Source organism: Terrapene carolina, unplaced genomic scaffold, assembly GCF_002925995.2.
Source record: "Terrapene carolina triunguis isolate 2854851 unplaced genomic scaffold, T_m_triunguis-2.0 Scaffold112, whole genome shotgun sequence".
Taxonomy (NCBI): domain Eukaryota; kingdom Metazoa; phylum Chordata; order Testudines; family Emydidae; genus Terrapene; species Terrapene triunguis.
The window spans coordinates 13,032,555-13,055,109 of record NW_020664463.1 but is presented as its reverse complement, the minus strand read 5'-3'; the positions used below and the strand labels follow the sequence as shown (position 1 = coordinate 13,055,109).

At 42.2% G+C, this 22,555-nt stretch overlaps 1 protein-coding gene across 1 annotated transcript in view; it reads left to right on the top strand.

Annotated features, from left to right (window-relative positions):
- KIAA0930 (KIAA0930 ortholog) overlaps positions 1–15,863 on the top strand; it is a 59,209-nt gene extending 43,346 nt beyond the window's left edge. Inside the window, exons 6-9 of the mRNA XM_026652291.2 lie at positions 3,617–3,811; positions 6,409–6,571; positions 10,534–10,689; positions 13,652–15,863. Coding sequence (XP_026508076.1) covers positions 3,617–3,811; positions 6,409–6,571; positions 10,534–10,689; positions 13,652–13,692 — 555 coding nt within the window. The 3' untranslated portion in view covers positions 13,693–15,863. The remainder of the gene's footprint in view (positions 1–3,616; positions 3,812–6,408; positions 6,572–10,533; positions 10,690–13,651) is intronic.
- Positions 15,864–22,555: the final 6,692 nt, after the last annotated feature.

Below are 22,555 nucleotides of genomic sequence, written 5' to 3'. Positions count from 1 at the left end.
TAAATACAGTAACTCCTCACTTAAAGTCGGCCCGGTTAACATTGTTTCGTTGTTATGTTTCTGATCAATTAGGGAACATGCTCGTTTAAAGTTGCACAATGCTCCCTTATAACGTCGTTCGGCAGCTGCCTGCTGTGTCCACTGCTTGCAGAAAGAGCAACCCATTGGAGCTAGCTGGTGGGGGCTTGGAACCAGGGTGGACCGGCAGCCCTCCTATCAGCTTGGCAGCCTCCCAGCAGGCTATCAATTGTCTGGGAGTTCAGCTGTCCCTCCCCCCACTGCCCTGTGCTGCTCCCACCCTCTGCCTGGAGCTGCTTCCGGGAGGCTCCTGCTTGCTCTGCTGGGGAGGAGAGGAGAGAGGGGCTAAATGTCAGGGTGTCCCCCTCCCCGCTCCTGCCCCCCATCTCCACAGAGCGGGTAAGGACATGACAGGACTCAGGACGGAGGGAGCTTGCTGGCAGTAGCTGCTGTCTCAACTTGCTGATCTGCTTAAAAAGGCAGTGTACTTAGAGTGGGGTCAGCATACTTAAAGGGGTAATGCGCATCTATATCTCACACACACGGTGTGTGTCTCTGTCTCTCTCTGCCATACTGTGTCTCCTCCCTCCATTTGTGCTGCCTTGTAGAGTGTGAGGCTGCATTAACAACATGTTAACCATTGAGGGCTCAGCCGAGTGCTAGTTCATCTTTTAGCAGTAAGGCATTCCCTGGGAAATATCCCACCCTCTGACTCCACCCCCTCAACCAAGCTTCACAATCATCATTGCTGTGTACAGTATTAAATTGTTTAAAACTTATACTGTGTGTGTGTGTGTGTGTATGTATGTGTGTGTGTGTGTGTATGTGTGTATATATATATATATGTGTGTGTGTGTGTGTGTCTGTATATATATAAAAATATAGTCTTTTGTCTGGCAAAAAAAATGTCCCTGGAACCTAACCCCTCCTCCCCCCATTTACATTAATTCTTATGGGGAAATTGGATTCACTTAACATCATTTCGCTTAAAGTAGCATTTTTCAGGAACATAACTACAACGTTAAGCAAGGAGTTACTGTACCTCTCTCTCTCGGGTGCATTCTGTATGTCCACATGGTTTGAAAGGACTCCTGCAGTTTTCTTAGCCGCTGAAGTATTAATTTGCTATGGAAATGTGAAATATTAACAGTAATGGCTTATAATTCACATACACTTGGTGTAGAATTCCAGAGAGAGTGAGAACCAGCAATAGAACCTCCCAGAGACCTCAGCACTGAAGGCGGCTCTGACAAACATGCTAAAAAGTTGATCTTAACTAAGGAGGTTTGCCTCCCTCTACCATAAGCTCAAGCTAACTCTAGAAGACATTAAATCATTGGCTAGGCTTTATGTTTTGGAAATTTAAATTGTAAAATATACATCTCTGCCAAATGAGAGCAAATTCTAATTCTCAGATCCAACAGTCTGATTCTGAATCCAGCAATATATGCCTCAGTTCACCTGTTAGACCAGGGAGGGCTGTACCTATTCTATTTTGACTCCATAGACTTTCTTTTCTCTCCCACCCTCCTTAAAAGAGAGGGCCTGAATAACTTTGTCTCAAGAAAAATAGTTTTTGCTCCTGTATTAACATAGTTTCAGGAGACCATGGGACTGCTTCTCTAGCCCACCTATACCTCATGCCATGTGAGTCTATGGTTTTGTACAATCAGAAGGTGTGTCCACACAGAAGACACAGTAGAGTGGAAAACGTCTAGTGGGAAGTCAAAATGTGGTGTATCTAATACACAGGAGGGCAAACTACGGCCCGCGGGCCACATCCAGCCTGTGGGACTGTCCTGTCCGGCCCCTGAGCTCCTGGCCCAGGATGCTAATCCCCAGCCCCTCCCCTGCTGTTCCCCCTCCCCCGCAGCCTCAGCTCACTGCGCCACTGGTGCAATTCTCTGGGCGGCGGAGCAGAGAGCTCCTGTGGCAGCGCAGCTGCAGAGCCAGGGCCTGATCCGGTGCTCTGTGCTGCGTGGCTGCCTGTCCTGGTGCAGCTGCACCACCAGCCACCGGCGCTCCAGGCAGCGCGGTGGGGGGGTGGGTGGATAGAGGGCAGGGGAGTTTGGGGGGTGGTCAGGGGCCAGGGGTGTGGATAGGGGTCGGGGTGGTCAGAGGGCGGGGAACGGGGGCATTGAATGGGAGCAGGGGTCCCAGGGGAGAAGTCAGGAAGGAGAGGCGGGATTGGATGGGGTGGCGGGGGGCAGTTAGGGGTGGGGGGTTTGGGGGCGGTCAGGGAGAAGGTGTGGTTGGATGGGGCAGGGTCCCGGGGGGCAGTCAGGAAGGAGAGGGGGAGTTGGATGGGGCAGGGGATCCGGGGCAAGCAGGGGACAGAGAGCAGGGGGGGTGGATGGGGCAGGAGTCCCCGGGGGGGACCATCAGGGAGTGGGGAGGTTGGATGGGGCAGGAGTCCCAGGGGGGCTGTCAGGAGGCGAGAAGCGGGGGGGGGGGTCAGGGGCCGGGCCATGCCTGGCTGCTTGGGAAGGCACAGCCTCCCCTAATAGGCCCTCCATACAATTTCAGAAACCCGATGCGGGCCTCAGGCCAAAACGTTTGCCCACCCCTGATCTAATACATAATAGCTAAGGAATGTCCCTGCATACTGCTAATGATGTATGTGTGTGATTTCACTGCAATTTCACGTTGTTATGTTAGCTGAAATAGACCAGTTAGATTTGTTAAGTACTCTAAGCTGCAGACTGGGCGGGACTCTAAATCTGAACTTTGATCCATTGTCATTTTTTGCTACTACTTGAGGGAAAGGAAGAAAGTGTGATTGTATTTTTGAAAGCTGCTTGGTTTCACTTGGCCATATTAATCCCTGGTATAACTCTAATGTGACTCATTTTTCACCAGGAATAAATTTGACCCATTATCTTTAACTGCTGAGAATTTTGAAACACATAAAACTTCGGGAATAAATTTCCATTTATTTCAACAGGCTGATCCTTGACCATTTTGTGACCTATCCCTTTTTCAAACCTGTTTTCTCTGTTAACTGGGAACTGATCCATGACATCTGGTGTGTTTGTTTAAAAAGTATCAGGTTAACCTTTGTGACAGACTATTTTGTTCAGGTTGGTTGTGTATTTGGACTAGTCGGCTCTTTATTCTTGCTAGGCAGTGTTGCCTAGTGGATAGGACACTGGACTGGGAATCAGAAGACCTGGGTTCTATTCCTAGCTTTGCCACTGATCCACTGTGAGGGAATTGCCTGAGCTCGGTTGCCTCAGTTTTCCCATCTGTAAACTGGGGATGTCATCCTCCTTTGTAAACTGCTTTGAGAACTACAGATGAAAAATGCTATATAAGAGCTAAGTGTTGTTCATTATCTACTACTATTTATTATTTTGATTTTAGACCAACATTTTGAAAGTGCTCCCAAACCCTGATTTGCACAACTGTGTGTGCATAAAATTCACAGTTCCAAAAATGTAGGCCTTAATGTTTTGCATTGGTGTTATTGTGTGATGCTTAGATGCCTGCTGACAGGCACCTCTACAAATGTTCTATAGAATTATAGTGTAGAGCAAATGTATGCTCTAATGTTTAGCAATTCATGTTACATGCTTCTTTCCTTTTCTGTGCATTGAAGGTGAGCGTTGCAGCTAAGATGGCTCAAAGGATGTCCTTTGGCTTTTATAAGTACAGCAACATGGAGTTTGTACGGATGAAGGGGCCCCAAGGTAAAGGACATGCAGAGATGGCAGTGAGTCGAGTTTCAACTGGAGACACTTCTCCATATGGAACGGAGGAAGATTCGAACCCAGGATCCCCTGTGCATGAGAGAGTAAGTAGTATATAGAAATATTGGATGGCAAAATAAACATTAATGCACCTTGCTTCAGAAACCAACATGTGGGCCAAGGCTGTGATTAGTCACGTGTAGACTCTGAAGTTTGCTTCTGCATGTTGTGTACAGCCAGTAGGTTGGTTGCTTTCTGTGCCCATTGCTCTTGACCAGATAGTGGATATAGAAAATTATCAGACTACTCCACAGTTTTGGAGGGATATTTTAATGAAGCAATAGTCAGGGTGGTGCAAGTCAAAAATGAGGCCCTGTCTCCTTTGTGCAGAAATCAAAAGATCCCACTGCAATTTCCATAAGAGCTGCGGGTTCCCTATCAAAAGGTGCTGTAGTAATTTAAAGTATTGTATGCATTACTACTAAATCTAATAGGACACAGCACAATGAGGAGGCACTTTCAGGGAATTTTGCCACAAATGTGACTTTTAGTCTGGGACCTGTATATTATTAAGGCAAAGATTAGGGCCCCAATCCAGCAAAGCACTTAAGTACATGCTTAACTTGTAAGCATGAGGCTAGTTCAGTTGACTTCAGTGGGCCTTTCCCTGGAGTAAGATACTATTCCATGTGAGAAGAGAGATCACAATCTGGCCATAATTCAGTTCTAAGCACAGTTTCAGCTAAGCTGTTTTGCCTGGCTGGTAGGGATGATGCCATACTGTGTTAGAACTATTTTTAAGAGCCAGGTCCTAGCCTAGGCAGTTACTGATGTATTCTCCTATACACAGTGATGGTTTATGGATGGAATACACTACCAAACGAGCCCCAGGAAACAATGACTGCAAGCCACTTTATTCTATAGGTCTCAGCAGTGGGCTCTGCCCCTCCTTCCTCAAAGTCCCTGTTTCATAGATTAAGGTGAGAAGGGACACTTCTGCTCATCTGACCTCATGCATGAAACAAGCAATCTCGTTTGGTCAAGGAGAGTTGAACAGGACTTCTTCAAAGCTCATCCATGCTACCCCTTTGCTTGGCCACTGCAGTGTGAAAAGACCTTCCTGTGTCCGTGGCTTCCCAAAGGGGCGAGAAGAACTGCCACCACAGTGCTCTCCATGCTTTGCTGGTCTGCGGAGTGAAAGATCAGGCTCCTTAACCAAGCCTGGTGTCTCATATCCTAGAGTAGAGTTCGTTTCCCTGCATTGCAACTTTGACGAGCCAGGCCTGGAGGGAGTTCCTGGTCTCTTCGTGTCTCAAGACTTCCAGTGTTCTTACTTGATGATTGCTTGTGTCTTAACATTACCCTGCTGGTATTGGTTTTAATTATGCATAGTTCACTATTGTTTTTCCATGTATGTGTTATATCTAGTGCGTACAGAATAAAGAAAATGCTTTTTCTAAGGCAGCCAGAAAATAGAGACTAAATACAAAACCAGGAGGATCAGATGGGTGTAAAAAAGCTTTTTGAATTTTTCATATGAATGACAGAGGAAATGATGTGGAGGGATTCTGCAGTGCACCACCAACCTGGCAGACTTTGTTGTCATCCTCAATCATGTGTCACATAGCTCTTTATACGTAGGGACAGATACGAGCAATGTAAGACTGCATCCTACAAGCAGCAGCAAAATTGTTAAATTAACTGTGTAGAGAAGAAAAGATGAGATGGGGATTTCTGAGGCAGCAAAGTAGCTATCCATTTTTTCACTTGAAAAGAAACCATTAAAGTAATACTAGCAGCAGCACTCAACCAAGGCAGTGAAAGCGTTCCTGAACTGGTCAGTCCTAGTCCTGGTTTGGCCCAAGAGAAACTGTCTTTTCTTTACTTTTCCATCTCTGGCTTTGCTCCACTCTAGGCAGCTGTCTCCATGCAATTGTCATCACTTAGCCTAACTAATCATTACTAGTCCTTTCCGCACATTTTCTCATCTGCCATAATGATGTACTGACTTCATTTTCACATCAGCATCCTGGTCTAAGTAGTTGCTTCCTGCCCCTGCCTGAGAGACAGAATGACCTGTCTAAAAGATTCTATAAGGCAAGAAAAGTCAACCTCATTTCCAAGGCAAGGTGCATGTGCCATTCATATGCCAATCCACAACTTTAATAGTTGTTCATTCTTGTTTTCTTCTCCGTTTTGCCTAACTTTTTAATGTTAAGGTTGATATTTTATTGTTACCCAAATCAGTTTATAAATCTTTTTTTCTCTAGTTTTGTTTCCTATGAATGAGGTGCTCAATAGACAGCCCTGAAGAATGAAGCCCTCTCTTTACTCACAGCACAAATAGCCGCGGTGCCAGACACTCTGCTCTACCTCCACCTTGACAAACACTTCTACGCATGAAGGGTTGTCCAGTCACCATGGTTCATTTGCTTCTTGAGCACTGAGCTGAAACAACCAGTGAGAGTGCCAGCTGTGGTGGTGATTTTTGCTAGCCTTACTGAGACAGCCAAATAAAAAGAGAGTTCAAACAGGAATTAATTCAGGGAAGTCCCCAGGCCTGTGTTATACAGGAGGTCAGACTAGGTAGATCACAGTGATCTCTTTTGGCCTTAGAATCTACGAACTCATTACATAGAAGCAGAAGTCATCAAATAAAACTCTGCCTCCAAAAATTCTTCTGTTCCTATTTCCCTTTCAGGTCACTTCCTTCAGCACACCACCGACCCCAGAGCGCAACAATCGGCCATCCTTTTTCTCCCCATCCCTCAAGAGGAAAGTGCCCCGAAATCGGATCGCTGAGATGAAAAAATCCCATTCGGCAAATGATAGCGAGGAATTCTTTCGAGACGACGATGACGGAGGTGAGGGAGATTACATCAGAGAACCCAAGTGGTCTGGCTTAGGGTACAGAGCTCAGGAAAGAGATCAAAGCTGAGATTTTCAAGGGGCCCTGAGCAAGATACGCACCCAACTCCACTGAAAGTGTACTAAGCATGCACTGATTTTCATTGGGTGCCTAACCCCTTTAGAAAACTTTTGAAAATCTGAGCCTGACTATTCCTACCTGTTTCTAATAATACCCTTCTTTATCTGGGGGGAAAATTGTGAGAAGAGAATCCTTCATTTCAGATGCACTTTCCAAGGCAGTAATGTACAATAAACTCATTGGCAAGTCCTCTGAATACCTTGTGTAATAAAGGCCTGACCCAAAGCTGATTGAAGCCAATGGAAAGGCTCCCATTGACTTACATGGGATTTGGATCAGGTCCTAAGTGCACAGATAAAATGTTTGATACTACTAATGAATTGCATTTATGCATTTAATGATTTAACACTTCATACAGATCTTAGCATATTTTCTCTCTCCACTTCTAATTAAATTAGACTTGGTTATTTAATAGCAAAAACCAACAAGATTAATATTGAGCCCCATTCAGAAGATAAGTGAATACAATCACCTTATTTTCCAGATCATAATTTTATAATATAAAAACTCAGTGAGGAGAAAGTCAGAACTGTTTTTCATATTCAAAAATGTATTCAGTAGGAAGGCCAACAAAATTAGGCCCCTATTGATATGATAATATGTAAATACAAAGGTGGTATTTTCTAGATCACAAAATGTTAATAGAAATGATCAGTCACTGTTATTTTATATCAGTCAAATTTCAATTAATTTTGACCAGATTATCCAACCAGAAACCATGCAAAATTAATCCCCAATTAATGTCTTGGTAAATACATTCATTTCTAGATCAGAGTTTCAAATAAAAAAGCAAACTTAAGTAACAACATTCCATTCAAATTCTGTGAAATAAAACCAAGGCGCTGATCTTCATCTAAATTCTTGAAATGTTCATCCACAGACACCACTCCCCTCCCCTTTCCCTTAATTTTACTATTCAAAAAATTCACCACTTCATCATAACCAGAGAAGATATACTTCGCATACGTGACTAGACAAAGTTTAGCACAAGAGCCGAGGCCTGAATCCTGTACTGTGTAGTGTGTGGGGGAAAACTGCTGTGACTACACAGAGTCCCACTGACTTTGTTGTGTTCCTGCTGCATGCAACACACTGTGGGATAGGGGCCTGTGGGACTAATCCTGCTGAACTTGCAGTTGGTTATAATGCTTACTGTGATATCAGTGGGACAAGACTCATGATCATTTACTCTGATCTCCTGCACATTGCAGGCCACAGACCTTCACCCACCTACTCCTGCAATAGGCCTATAACCATTGGCTGAGTTACTGAGATCCTCAAATCTTGATTTAAAGACTTCCAGTTACAGAAAATCCACTATTTACTCTAGTTCAAACCAACCCCAGATCCATGCACCATGCTGCAGAGCAAGGTGAAAAAGCCCTAGGGTCTCTGCCATTCTGACCTGAGGACAAATTCCTTCCTAACCCTAAATATGGTGATCAGTTTGCCCCTGAGTATGTGGGCGAGACACCTGGGAAAGAATTCTTTCCAGTAATTCAGAGTAATTCCCCATCTAGTGTCCCATCTCTGGCCATTGGAGATATTTGCTAATAGCAGTCATGGATGGGCCATACATTATTGTAAGCCACCTCATTATATCATCCTCTCTATAAATTTATGAAACTCAGTCTTGAAACAAGTTAGGGTTTTTGCCCCATTACACCCCTTGGAAGGCTGTTCCAGAACTTCGCTCCTGTGATGGTTAGAAACCTTCATCTAATTTCAAGCCTACACTTGCTGATGGCCAGTTTATATCCATGGTAGTAAAATACTTTACTTGGTAATGTTTTGCAGAATCAGACTCTAAAACAGTAAATCCTAGTGACAAAAATTCTCACTACTTAAACTTTTGCTCTTCTCATCTGAGTTGGGGTCTCTCTCTTTCACTCCCTAAGAAAATATAGATTTGTTTACCATTATAATAAATCTTTTATTTTAATCTCAAAACCACTGAACTCAATCTCTCCTGATCTAAAAAGGACACAAATATTACAAGAGTAGTTCAGGTTAGAGCGTTAGAACCAGATAGAATTACTGGAATTTTGTTGGGAATCCAGACATGTTTTAACATATTGTAATAAGGGGTTAAATTTACCCATAGATCTAGAATTTAAAAATAGATAAGTAACGTACATTAATTTGGTTCGTGGACTTCAGAAACCCAAGAATCCTAATGTTATTTGCTTGGAAAGTTGTTGAACTTCAGAGGCATAGCACAGAACTTACAAACCAGGGGGAAGGAGGACTAAGCCACCTTGGAGTCCTCCCCAGTCTTGGGCTGCTCTGGGAGAATGAAGAAGCCCTTGGTATTACTTAAAGATCATTGGGGGCTTGTCTAAGTTGTGGCAGCCTCTCTGCGTTGCCCTGTAGACCTCTGCATAGCCTGGAATGTGTTCAGTACTGCATGCTGCCACTGGCAGGATTTGCCACTATGCCAGGATTTGCAAGGGGATCCTTGGAGGACAGCCTTTTGGCTTTCTTCCACCATGCTTGTGCCTGGGGAATCCTGCTCCAGACAGAGCTTTTAGGGCCCAGTTATGGTGCTGTGGCCTTTTTACCAGGCATAAAGGGACCAGAGCAGTGGTGAGGCTCTGATCTCAGGATTCTGAAAGATTGATGCGCAATCCTCTAAGAACCCCTACTTTTTCCTCTGCCTTAGTTTGCAGATGGGGCATATTTCCTTCTGCTCGTCTTAGAGACACTTCTGCTGTCTCTACTTTTTTTTTTTCTGAAGATTTTATTCAATCAGAATTTAATCAATTAGATGTGGGGTAAAGTTTTCAGTAGCGCCCAAATCATTTTTGAAAATGAGTTAGGCACCTAAGTCACTTACATGCTTTTCAAAACTTTGTCCAAAGTCTAATTGAATTGAATTGGTCACGTACTAACTAAATTGTTGATAATACTCTTTTGACCCTATAATGCTAGATCTATGTATGTTTGGGTTTTCTAAGGCATCTCTTGGAATGGTGTCTGAGTGGGAGGGAAAACTAGATTTATGGGCTGAACACCTCTAGGTCTCTGACAGTGAAGAGGAAAGATGAGATTGTCTTCTCACATCCTTTGTTCTAGATGTTGCTGGAATGGTCACTCCTACACATTTTTCTACTGTTAAGGCCTTTTGGTTCTGATCTATCTTTGGGTTTTGAGCAACTCCCCCCTAGAGTTGGGATTTCAGATCCCAAGTTTTTGTTCAGCCCAATCTCTACTTTTAATCACTGTTGTTCCTTATTAAGTCCCTGTTGTTCCTTTGAGAGCCTATTTGTGGAACTGTAGATTGACAATGTAAAGAAAGCCATATGGCAGGGGATCCCAAGCTGTGGTCCATGGAATACTTGATGGAGGGGTTAACTGAACTGGCTCATCACATGATTCTGCCTCTTCTGGCTTCCAGGTGTTGATCTTAGTTGAGAGCTAAAAATACATTAATTTCCTAATATTACTTTTCCATATAAGCAATTTCTGTACAGGGATATTTTGTGATCAAGAACATCTCTGTATCCAACATTCCAGAAGAGCCCAAGCTCCACACTGTTGGTGGACCACTAGAGGATAACAGCTTACTACTTCCCGCAGCTAATGGAGTCATTCTGTTAGTTCAAGTGGTAATGGTACATGCCGTGCAAGACCCTGCATTCAACTGCTACTAATGACCTCTGCCTGATGAAAGTGTATCAATGCCCTGCATGGAATTCAGCTCTAGATGATAATTTACAGCCCCACCACTACCATCCTATTTGTTCTTTTCAAGATGAAACTGATATCTGAACGTGCCAGGGACATGGTGGCTATAAAGCAGAATTACTTTAAGGTTATTGTCTTCTACCTTGACAGATCTGCAAAATGCTTCGAATCTAAGGTCACGGTCCTTATCTGGAACAGGACGGTCTCTGGTTGGCTCATGGCTGAAGTTAAACAGAACAGATGAAAACTTTCTACTCTATGCACATTTAACCTATGTCACTTTGCCACTGCATCGAATTTTAACAGGTGAAACCTTTCAGATCTTCCCATAAATACCAGAAATGGGCTAGTCCCCAGGTGACGCACTCCTGTGAGTTAGCTAGTGTCTTAGGGTTACGCTTCCTATAAAACTATCAAATGATATTTTCTTTGTTTTTTCCCTACAGTCACGTCGATTGAATACTGCCCAGTTAGTTGACCTATGTCACAGCCACGACATAGGCTTTCAGTAGTGGGGTTAAACGCCCTTCATATATTTTGCTCTTGACAATCTATGTAGAACTCCTAAACACTCCCCTCCCATTGCACTATTTTCAAGGGCCATGTAAGTTGATATACAAGGTGATATATGTACACCAGTGCACAGATTTATATCCAGCTAACTCCAATCTGTCTACTAAAGACAGAAATTATTGATGGGCTGAGGGAAACAACTGGAAGGATCTGCACTAGTGCAATCAATTGAGGGAGCATACAAACCTTTCCATGATAAGGTTGTCAGTCTAGAGTTCCTGTAGGATCCTGGGCTGCTTATGGATGCGGAGAAAGCAGCAGTGATCAAGTGTTCTTGTTTTATGTCGGTCTGGAGACTGTGGCACTTATCTTGAGGCAAACCTAACCATGCCCCTTTCAGCTCCAGATTGGAGCATTGTAATACCCTGTCCATGAAGTTACCCTTTAAGACCACTTAGCAAGTTAAGGCAGTGCAATATTTAGTTGCCCATTTACATAATGTTTCATGCTATAATACAACTGTGCTCCATAGTCTACACGGGCTCAAAGATATTTTTTTGGGTGCAATCGAAGGAGCTGGTTTTGATCTGGGAAGGTATTTGTTACTTGGACCTCCTGTATCTTAGAATTCATCTCTCTCTTCGTGCTCCAGTCCAGCAGTTGAGCTCACCTGGGACATGTGAGCTGATAGGTACTAGATTGGTTTGTCTGTGTGCAGAGCTTTCACCTAATGAAATCACTTCTTGCAGTTCCAGTAAAACCCCAAATTTATTGCAATTCAAGGAATATTATAAACATTATCTATTTGTCAGGGTCTTCCTGTGAGGTTGCTTGAAGAGGGGGTGGACTTGTAATAGGGGAACTTTTATTACATATCCAACTAACGCTGAAAGAGAGAACTGACATGCCTATCATGCCTCCAGTTGCACTATCCTATTATAATAATAGCTTGCAACTATATGCTAGTTTTTATCCAGGGATCTCAAAGCACTTTACAAAGATGCATCAGTATTATCCCCCTTTTACAGACTGTGAAACTGAGGCAGTGGCAAATGCTGTAGATAGCAAAGAGATATATATGGTTAGCATTTTGCCCTTTCATTGAATACAGTGATCAGTGTAATTCAGAATAAAACTACACATTTAAGTTCCATTCTTATAGTAAGAATTGGCCCTGCATAATTAAAAGTAGACTCTGAAGAATATTTGAGGAAAATGGGTAACCGTAGATACAGATTTATCTTAATGAATAACTATTTATTTATATTATAAAATCACTTCTAGGATGTTGAGAATATGTTTCTGCTGCATAACTGGAACCTTCACCAAGACCCATCTCTCCTACTATAGGCATTTTGGAATAAGTAGAAAGTGTATGTTTTTTTCTGGCATTTAATACTTGTTTATTGGTTGGCATAAATGCCTCCATCCTCAAATATTTGCTGATAGCTAACACACCCTTCTGAGGCTCTGCATAGGAAAATGTTTAAAAGGCAGGCTTACAAGAATCAGTGTCTACATCCAACCCACAGCTGAACAGATTCTATATCTATATATATCTGCGGGTGGTCAGCATTTCAGCACTGATGAATCTGCCATGTGGGATAGCTCTTTGTGGGGAGGATGTTTGGCTGTCTTTGCAGATAATTCCCAGAACAAGCGACTATAATCACAGCTATAGCAATCAGAGGGGAAAACTGGATAGAAAGATGTACCTGGTTTCATTGTTTACAAGTATGAGTGGGAGCTAGTGAGAATCTCGAATCTGTACTAATACCTGATTTTTGCAACTTTGTGTGAACTTATTTGATCTGCCTCCTAATTATGAAATATAAATCAACCCTCTTTTATACCAAATATTAATCCTTACTCTTTTTCTGTTGCCTTATTAAGAAGAGACTGGCAGCCCAATTTCTAAATGTTATTAAATATCTCAAGTGCCCATTTAGGCACCTAAATACAGATTTAAGTGTCTGCCTTTCAATGCCCATGTTGAAAATGAGGCCTGACTCTCAAAAGTGCTCTTCCAAATGAATGTATTGCTGAATTAGAACACAGCAAAAATGTTCCAAAATCCCTTAGGTCTTGTGTCATCTGTAACCAAGGCCAGCAGTCAATGTTTGTCTCTGTCTCTGTGTAGGGTGGCCAGATGTCCCGTTTTTATAGTGACAGTCCCGGTTTTTGGGACCTTTTCTTATATAGGTGTCTATACCCTCCACCCCATCCCATTTTTTCACAGTTGCTATCTGGTCACCCTATCTCTGAGGCTTCAAGAAAACCGGATGCTCCATTGGTCTGTGAGAACAGAATTTGGGTGCATTTCTCAGTGGCAGCAAAAGCTTGTTTTGCTACAGTAATTTCTTAGTGATGGGGCTCCCACCAGTTCCCTTGGAAGACTATTCCACTGTCTAACAATGTTATCTGAAAGGATCCCCGTACAACTGCACCGTTCCTGTCAAAGGACCCCATACCCTATAAAAACTATACATTGGATCAGTTGTCATCTCTCTCTGATGGCACATAGCTCTTGTTTACCACTACACTGTAATGCGGAACAAGAAATTAATATGAATTTGGTGGTATATGATGTGACAGTTCTGCTTTTTAATCCCCTTCTGAATTAGTGTGAAAACAATTTGACTAACATGCAATCCATGATTAGATAACTGGTTCCTCTGACTTGCTGTTTAACAATTATAACTTTTGCCAGATATTCTCAATATGGACTGTAACTTGTCTTCCCTTGTCTGTTTAGATATTCTGGAAGTGCGGCAGAAACCAATTCTGATGACATAGCAGAGCGCTGGGCACTGCCTTGGAATTTTGCTGCCAAGTGCCTATCCATGATGGTTTTCTGTGACAACGCTACCATCTAGTGTCAGGAACATAAACCTACACAGAAAAAAAGGGAAGTTAAGAATACCAGCCAATCAAAGTGCCTCTCTTTTCCTTCCTCTGCTGTCATGCACCATCTGCACACAATAGTAATACATCTCTTTATAGTGTTCTGACTAGAGGACTTTCAAAAACAAAACCAGAAGGGGCTGTGTTTAAAAACAAAATCAATGCTTTATGAACAATTTGTTACCGTGTTTACTTTATAACTGAGAAACCAACATGTACAGAATGTGTTGAACTTTATTTTCGTTGAGAGAAACAACTTTAGGATTTCATAATGATGTACCAATGAACTTTGTTCATAGACTCTTGTCCATGCCCTCCTTGTTATAATGGCTTTGTGTGCATGTGTTTTGGGATGCAAGGGACAACAGAATATTTTACTAGTCAGAAGGGGTAAGGAAAGAGATGCAACCAAGATGTGTTGCCATTGTGGTATGTGCAGTTGGTCAGGATGGAGCTAAAATAATGCTTTTAATGCTCTATTTCTGTTGGTGTGTCGTTCCTGAATTCCTAAGACAGCTTTATTCCGTGATGACCGTTTCCCCATTTACCAAAGAACAGTGAAGACTTCCTGCTCTAGAATGGTCTAAGGGAAAGAGCCAACATACGAGGGGAAGAAAATGCTGCTCTAGAAAATCTGTAGTCCAGTTCCAGTACTGCTGCTGCTATGATGTAGGAGTAAACCCAAGTCTTAATGTATAGAGCAATGGGAGAGCATAACTAGACTCCAGTACCAAATACGTTCAGATTATTATTATCCTTCTGCACTCGCAGGACTGCAGCGTAACGAGTTCTCCTCCCAGAAGCTTTTGACTGACTCAGCAATTTCCCTGGATTCTATGTTTGTTAGTTTCTGTGATGATTCACTGTACTGAGGCACAGAGGGTTTTCTTTAAAGACAAGCTTAAGTATAGTTCTTCTCTGAAAAGTAACTGAAATGACCTTGTGGGAGGCTTGTAGTTGTGTGCTGTGTTTAGCAGTAATGCATGTTTTTCTAAATAATAGCCCTGTAAACTTCTCTGGGAATCTGAAAGTTCAATTGGTAAATACTCTGCAACCAGCATTCAGTTAACAATTCTGATGGGGGAGCCAGAATATAGCATAGTTCCCTTTCTTAGCACTGCAGAGCCAATGCAGTAACTGGCAGACTCTAAAATACACACAGGAAAGAGATCAGTTGAGAGAGCAGATACCCTTCTTAGTTACTTTTCAGGGCTTGTCTACATGTATAAACAAGCCCTCAGAATATAACCACCCTAGGCTCCATGCTGGCACTGCCGTTACCAGCATGGCATGTGCTTAAAGCCTAAATCTTTGGTTTTCCCCTTGACCTTTTCCCAAACTGCTTTGTTGTTATTCTCTCAGTAGCATCAGGCGACTTTCAAATAAAGCTTTTCAGCTTGGTTTCTGCCCAGAATCCATGGAAACGGTTCCACTACAGCTTAAAGGTAGACTGTATCTTTATTGCTCACCCAGCATGATGGCTCCATCTGGTAAGAAGTACTTGTCAGTCTGTTTATAGTTACACTTTAAACCTAAATTAGAATATGCATTATTGGAGCCTAAGACTGGAAAAAGTCAACTTAATGCAAAGTGATGGTATTTCTAACACTGGCAATGTGAACACTCTACAAGAGACTGTAGGCCAATTTCCCATTCACTTTAGTCAAACTATTTCAGCTTTAAGTAACTCATTAACCAGTAAAGTTTATTTTGTTAGTGCTAACCAATATTATTGCAGGTTAGAGACTGTCTTAAACATTGTTCCTCCCATCCCTGTGTCAAGAATTAAATCACTTTTGGCAAGAGAGCAACCTCCAGTCTTTGTCTTGAGCCTCTTAAAATGCCCTAATTCTGCACTTTCGTACTGCTGGGCTAAGCAAATCGATGCAATTTTCCTTTAACTGTTTATTGCAGTGGGGAGGGAGAAGAGAGAGAACATTTGTACTTCTAGAGGCAATTGGAACATTTGAACCAAATACTCTGAGATTAGTAAATATTATGAATAGGAAAATTTACCCATTTGGAAATGTGACTTAGGTGTCTGAGTACTGTTCTGTCTCCAGCCATGTCTTTCTCCCCCCCCCCCCCCCCCCGAGGCTGATGTCAATATGGTAGGATTAAATAGCCTAAATTCTCATGGGCTGGAGACCCAAACAGTTCATGCTGTGTATATTTTCAGAATAAATGGCAAACACGGCATGATACTAAACTAATCAGGAATGTATGGACAATTCTAAGATCAAGCAGTACAAATTCTATAGCCTTATGCAAGACAATACTGTCTTGCTGTATTGTATCTGGACTGGAGTTTTGCTAATGTCTAGTTTTTAAAGGGCTAAGAAAGTCAGCCAGTCATTTTGGTATATTTTATACTGTGTTAACAGATCTGCCACAGGCACTCTGAATGAAGAGTCCCCTTTTTGACTAGCCAAAATGGGCTGGTAAATTCACCAGCTTGGACAACCACAAGAAATACAAATCCATGTGTTTTGAATGTCATTAGTGCTCTGAGGAAATTGCTAGATGTACCAGACTCTAAAATAGCCCTTCTAAAAATCTGAAGTAGAACTCTCTGTACAGCTCTAGTCAGTTGTTTTCTGTCAAGTGAAAAGCTTAAATATTTTTAATGAAACCTAATATTCCAGAGTAGGAGGATTTAGGTTGGTTTTTTATTAATCCCTAAAAATCAAAACCTACAGTTCTCGCAGGCAGGAGTCCCAGTGACATTAGCAGGAGGTTGGCTTAAGTGAGGCTGGCATATTATTTGGACCTTGAGTCTCTTAAAATGCCCTTACTCTGCACTTTCATACTGGACGTTTAGCATATTATTGCACTACACTACATAAGAGAATGTGAGGTGGGAGCCCCTGATCTTTTTATTTGGAATTGTTCCATCCTGTAGCTCCAAAGCATTAAATCAATGGAGCTGAGGCACCACTGGAATAAAAAACTACCAAGGAATGTACTGAAGTGTTGTTGAGCTCCATAAGTATACCATATAGACGACAAATAAGAGTAAACAGGGTTTTGTTTGCCCAGTTACTGTTTTGACTATTGAAGCAGCAGTAATTTTAATCATGTATACTGAAGCTTGACAACTAGAATGGAAGTTCTTTTAGTATGAGAAAGCACTATGGTTAACATGAGCCTGGAAAGCTTTGCTGCTCAGGTCAGTCTGTTAATCAATTGGTTATTCTTGTTTGGTCTGATAGCTTTTTCCATTGTGCTGCACAACCACCACCTCTGGAGAACTGAAATTTGCCATATCCATCATCCTCCAGATAAATATAGAGACAGATGTCAAATACAAGCGTGTAAGAAATCTGTTTAGTTTGGAAAACTTAACACGAGCTTATTACACCTTGAAATGGTAACATGAAAGACATTCTCCATGATCAATTATATTGTATTAGCAGGGCGGTGATGTGCCTTAAAGACCACAGTGTATGTAAAATTCCATTCAAAGTCTTTGCAATTCCCCCCAGCCACCACAGGATGTCTTCCAAGTCTGTTCAACCCCTTGCATATGTCACATCATTGATAGAAGCCATTATTAGAAATGTATAAGCTTGAGCAGGCTTGGCTCATCTAAACTTTGAGAATGGGTTCACTTTCTTCTCGTTGGATTTACTCAACCTTGAGGCAAAGTTTGACTGAGGCAAAGCCACATGAACCAACCTGGGTTTGCATAGTCCCTGTTCAGAACCATAAGTCGGGTCACCTTGCTCACCATTGCAAACCTGGCTTTGAAACGAAAGTAGGGGAGCCTCTGAAGTTTTGCACAGGTTGAAGTGTGATGTGACCTGAATCATGCTGTTATCCACAGCCCTCCATTTGCAGAAAGGATGTGATGGGCTTTTCTAAAAAGAGGGATAAATTTAGTTTGACTTGCAAGGGGAGATAACACATTAAATTTCCAAAATATCTTCTTGTACCAGCATTCAGTTCTGAAACTTCTAAGGCCACAACTGGATCCAAGTAGCTACAGCCTTATGTCCACACGTGCAAGTGCTTGTAAATCCCCTTTGACATTGCTTTCAGCCAGTCACTGTAATATTTTGCTTTCCAGCTGAGTTTGTTTTGTCACCTACTTTTTCAAGTCTAAAATCTTCCTGATAAAAATAGATGTAGGGTAAAACTTTCCAAAGTGCTTAAGTCCCAGCAACAGTCAATGGGACTTCAAAGTTCCTAAACGCATGGAACAAAGGTACTTGTGAGAATTCTACTAGTGCTACAGGGACAGCTGCCAGAAATGGTGAGTTTAACTGTACTTGGCAGGGCTGGCTATTTCCTATGGACCCACCTTATAGCAAATGGTCCTCATGGCCTCCAGAGTTGTTACTCAAAAGCATTGAGAATTGGGTTCTCTGCAATCACAGCCCAGAGTTATCTGGTGCTACCCCACTTTGTATTATTAAATGTGACTGAACCAGACTGTGTAGAAATCGTGTGTGTTGAAAGTAAGTAGACTAGAACCCATGTAGAGAAACGGCTAAATGAATAAGTTGCCTGTACACCAAACCTTAAATGAAAAAAACAGTATTTTACATCAGAATGTAACTGTACAGACGCTTGGTTGGGATAATATAAGACTGCAAGCAGGTTACAGTGTTCAACATTCTCTATGTACATATATAAATATAGTCTCAGACTAATTTTAACCAATTAACACTTGTTGCATGGTTTTTTTGCCTCATTGATCATCAGCATTGAGTGATCAACTGAAAATCATGCTAGCACTGCAGCTGAGCCCCTTGAACAAAGAGCGGTGAGAACACCTTTGTGCACCAAAAATAAGACTAATGTTACTTATTGCAACATGAAGAAAATGTTGAACCCTGCAGCCAATAAACAAAGACCTCTTCAATGACCATATGTTTTGTTAACCGTATTTTCTTTGTATTGTATCCTATATGTTTGAGGGTAGTATGAATTTATATTTCCAGAACATTACAAGTCTTTATATTAAGCAGCAAATTAGAAATTGGTTGGGATGATGATGTGAAACATGTACGAAGGTCCACCAAATAGGCAATTATCTGAAGATGAGTATCCCATTGACTGTTTACTTTCATTTGACCTTGAGTAAAAGAGATTCATCTTGTGTGACTAACACTGGCTCCTTGTGTGATCACTTTAGTATTTAGGGGGAGAAGGGAGGGGAAAATGCAACACATTTTTAAAAGGTTTTTATATTTTCAATTAAACATAATAGTAAAAAAATATAGTATCTTTTAAAATTGTGTTTTCCTTGTAATTCTCTGACTTAATGGCTACATAACTCATTTATGTATTTATCTATTGGAAAGGTTAAATAGAATGGAATATTGAGACATGACTAGCTGGAATTTTTTCTTTCCTGACAAGTTCAGGTACTTTGAAAGTCTCCACATGGTGAGGCATTATTAACATGAAATGATCCCTTGGTTTGTTGTTAATCTGAATCAATGTAAAAGATATTAGTTGTCCATTTGGAATTAGTCCAGCAAGAAGCTAGAGACATTGATTCTTAAGTCCTTATTTAGACAAAATTGGCATGGAGTTCAGTGTCATCTTTGTTGAGATAAGGAATGCAAGGTTGGGTCTTTACCCCTCGTTTACATTTTATCTCTGAGCATCATTTTAAAGCACCTTGAGTTAGATTTTAAGCACTTTTTTTTTTTAAGCACCATGCATTTTTTTTAAAAACATGGTAGCTTTCCCATGTTGAAGAATCAGAATTTTGAAGAGACAAGGCACACCCCAATGCAGCCCCTCCAGCCAGTATATACTGTAGCATACATGTACAGCAATACCTAAAAGCTTGAGAAGAAATGGAGAATGGTGATCCATTATTCAAATTGAAAATTGGAGGTGAGGGGTGAAGGAAAAAGGGACACTTTGGGTAATAATCCCAAGTGAAGTTGGCGAGAACAGTGGCTTTTTTTTTTGCAAAACATGGAAAAGGATCACACGTGGTCAGAAGCTTAGTGTTCTGACTCTCCTGGAAGAACTTATTCTTTCTGTGGAATGACCGGGAGGAGGGAGAAGAATGTAGAACCTACACACTTATCCCCACTCATAAGGCCCCTAACAAATTATTTAAAAACAATCCATCCCAAGGCTAGCCGACCATCAGCATAAGACTACAAACCACGCAATGGAAATAAGTTTTCCAGCCAACAATGCAAAACAGCCAAGAGAAATGCAATCCTCCCTAAAAGCCCTAGCAAAGAACTAGTTTTTGCAACATCCCCCAATGCTCAATAGCTGGGGGTTGCCAACAGGGCTTTTATGCCTTTGGCACTGAAATAGCCCCAATCTTTTGAAACAAGGGGATTCCAGCTCAGGTGCTTCTGCTGACTGCAGTGTGACATGAGGAACGAGGCAGCCTTCCAAGTCGGGAAGTCCAAAACTGTTTAAGGTATAGGGTTTGACCTATAAAGCCTTAAACTGTTCAGAAGCCACTGGTCAGTCACTGCAGAGCACAGAACGCAGGTACTATATGCTCCCAGGGGTGTATACCGTTTAATAAAAAGGGTAGATGTATTCTGTGCAGCATCCAAATGGATTTTTAAAAAAAAAACCTTCCCTGCCTCCTCTCATCACATTGGACCATTGGGTCCATACCGAATTCAAATGAAGCCTGCCATGTCCTGGGCTTTTCCACTTGGCTGCTCACAGCCTAGAAAGTAGATTCTTACAAGGAATATACATTTACTTGAATGTTTCTTTTTTTTTTGATTTATTGCCTTTATGTTGGGGGAGGGAGTATTACGAAATCTGTAGTTTCAAGTTATCAGGCAGGACTAGCTGCTTATGAAGGCTATTGAGCAACTGACATATGACTTGTTTGATGCTGTCAACCGGTAGCATCAGTGGCCAGAAGTGACCTCTGGCTTATACCAAAAGAAACAGCATTGTTAAAACAACGTAGCAATAAGTCTTGTGCAACAAAGATTCCCTGTGTTGGGAAAGAATTAGTTCAACTTAAGCCAACCGTTTTCAAGCTGTGGTCCATGGACCCCTGGGGGGAGGTGCAGACTAAGGGTACGTCTATACTTACCTCCGGGTCCGGCGGTAAGCAATCGATCTTCTGGGATTGATCCCGGAAGTGCTCGCCGTCGACACCAGTACTCCTGCTCCGCGAGAGGACTACCCGGAGTCGACGGGGGAGCCTGCCTGCCGTGTGTGGACCCGCGGTAAGTTCGAACTAAGATACTTCGACTTCAGCTACGTTATTCACGTAGCTGAAGTTGCGTATCTTAGTTCGAAGTGGGGGGTTAGTGTGGACCAGCCCCAAGTCTAAGATTTCCAATGGGGGTCTACCCCGGCGGGGGGGGGGGGGGGGGGGGGGGAAGGGTTGAAAAACACACTGCCCTAAGCAGGCTCTGGAGCCAAGCAAAGTTATTTGGCCAACTCTTGTCATTTACAGAGATGCTACATATATGTTTTTATATTGTATGATTCATAAGTTTCTTGCTTCCTCTTCATAGTTTGATTCCCTTGAATTATCTTTCTATTCAGTGATATAAACAAAGTGACAACTCACGCCCCAGATTCAGAGAGTCTTTCAGGAGAAATGTAGACTATTTTGTGGGAACTGTTACTCTGGGCTGATAAATACCCCTAATTGGCAGTTGTGGTGGATACCTTGGGTCCTGACCCTCTTAGTATGTGAAAGCAAAGCCTGTTGTGACAGTGTGAGTAGCCCAAGGCTAACACCACTCAGTGCACTTTGGAAGTGTCCCCACCTGGGGTACATTGCTGAGGTAATAGTTTTACTACTGGGTGATTCATCTAATCAGCTGCAAACAGTTGAAAAGGGAGGCAGAAAGACATGGGGGGGTGGCGAGAAGAGAGGAGGGAGAGTGCCCTGGAAGGATGCACCAGAGATGCCCAAGATTTCAGAGGTGAGAGTCCTCTCTTCAGTCCTGCTCTGCATCTGGGTAGTAGGTAAAGTCGGGGGAACCTTAGGCTGTAGGGGAGCAACTGTTTATGAAGCACATTGTAAATAAAGCACATGCTGTTGAACTTGCCCTTGGTGTGGATGAAGACTGTTTGCACTAAGAATCCAAGGCAGGGGAACCCCCACATTTTGACAGCTGCGTTGTCACTTGTTCCACTGTTTGTGCTTCCTAGAACATACCAGGTAGAAAGTTGTGCGGGAAGGTTTGAAGAGACGTAGGGGAGAGAAAACTAGGAAGATTCTTCTCTGTGACCCTGACATGAAGAGAAAATCAGGTGGTAGCTCTGCCCCAGTTAATAAGCGTGGATAAGCCTTCGGTAAGGAAAACACAAAGATGAAGACAAGTCTTGCCTCCAGGATTGCTCAGACCATATCCCTGGTCCCATACAGCCATATCTGGCAACAAAGCATCTGCCTCAATAAGGCAAACACCCGTTAGCTAGAAATGGTTAACAGAGCAGGCTGTTCTAATGACTTACTGTGAAATTTGCATCTAAAGAAGTGAGTTTTTTTACCCACAAAAGCTTATGCCTAAATAAATCTGTTAGTCTTTAAGGTGCTACTGGACTCCTTGTTGTTTTTGTGAAATTTAGGTGTGGGAGGGAATCTACTCCCAACTTAATCATGAACAGGGAAGTATTGCTCTAGAATTTGGGTTCTCTCAATGCTCATTTAGTATTAGCAGCGCCTGTGTGTTCAAAACCAGCAACAGTGGGATTTGTCAAAGCGTAGAACTATTTCTTTAACAGTCTGAATATAAAAAGGAAGGAATCACCCCCTACAGCAGAGGAGGAGAAGCCTCGTACC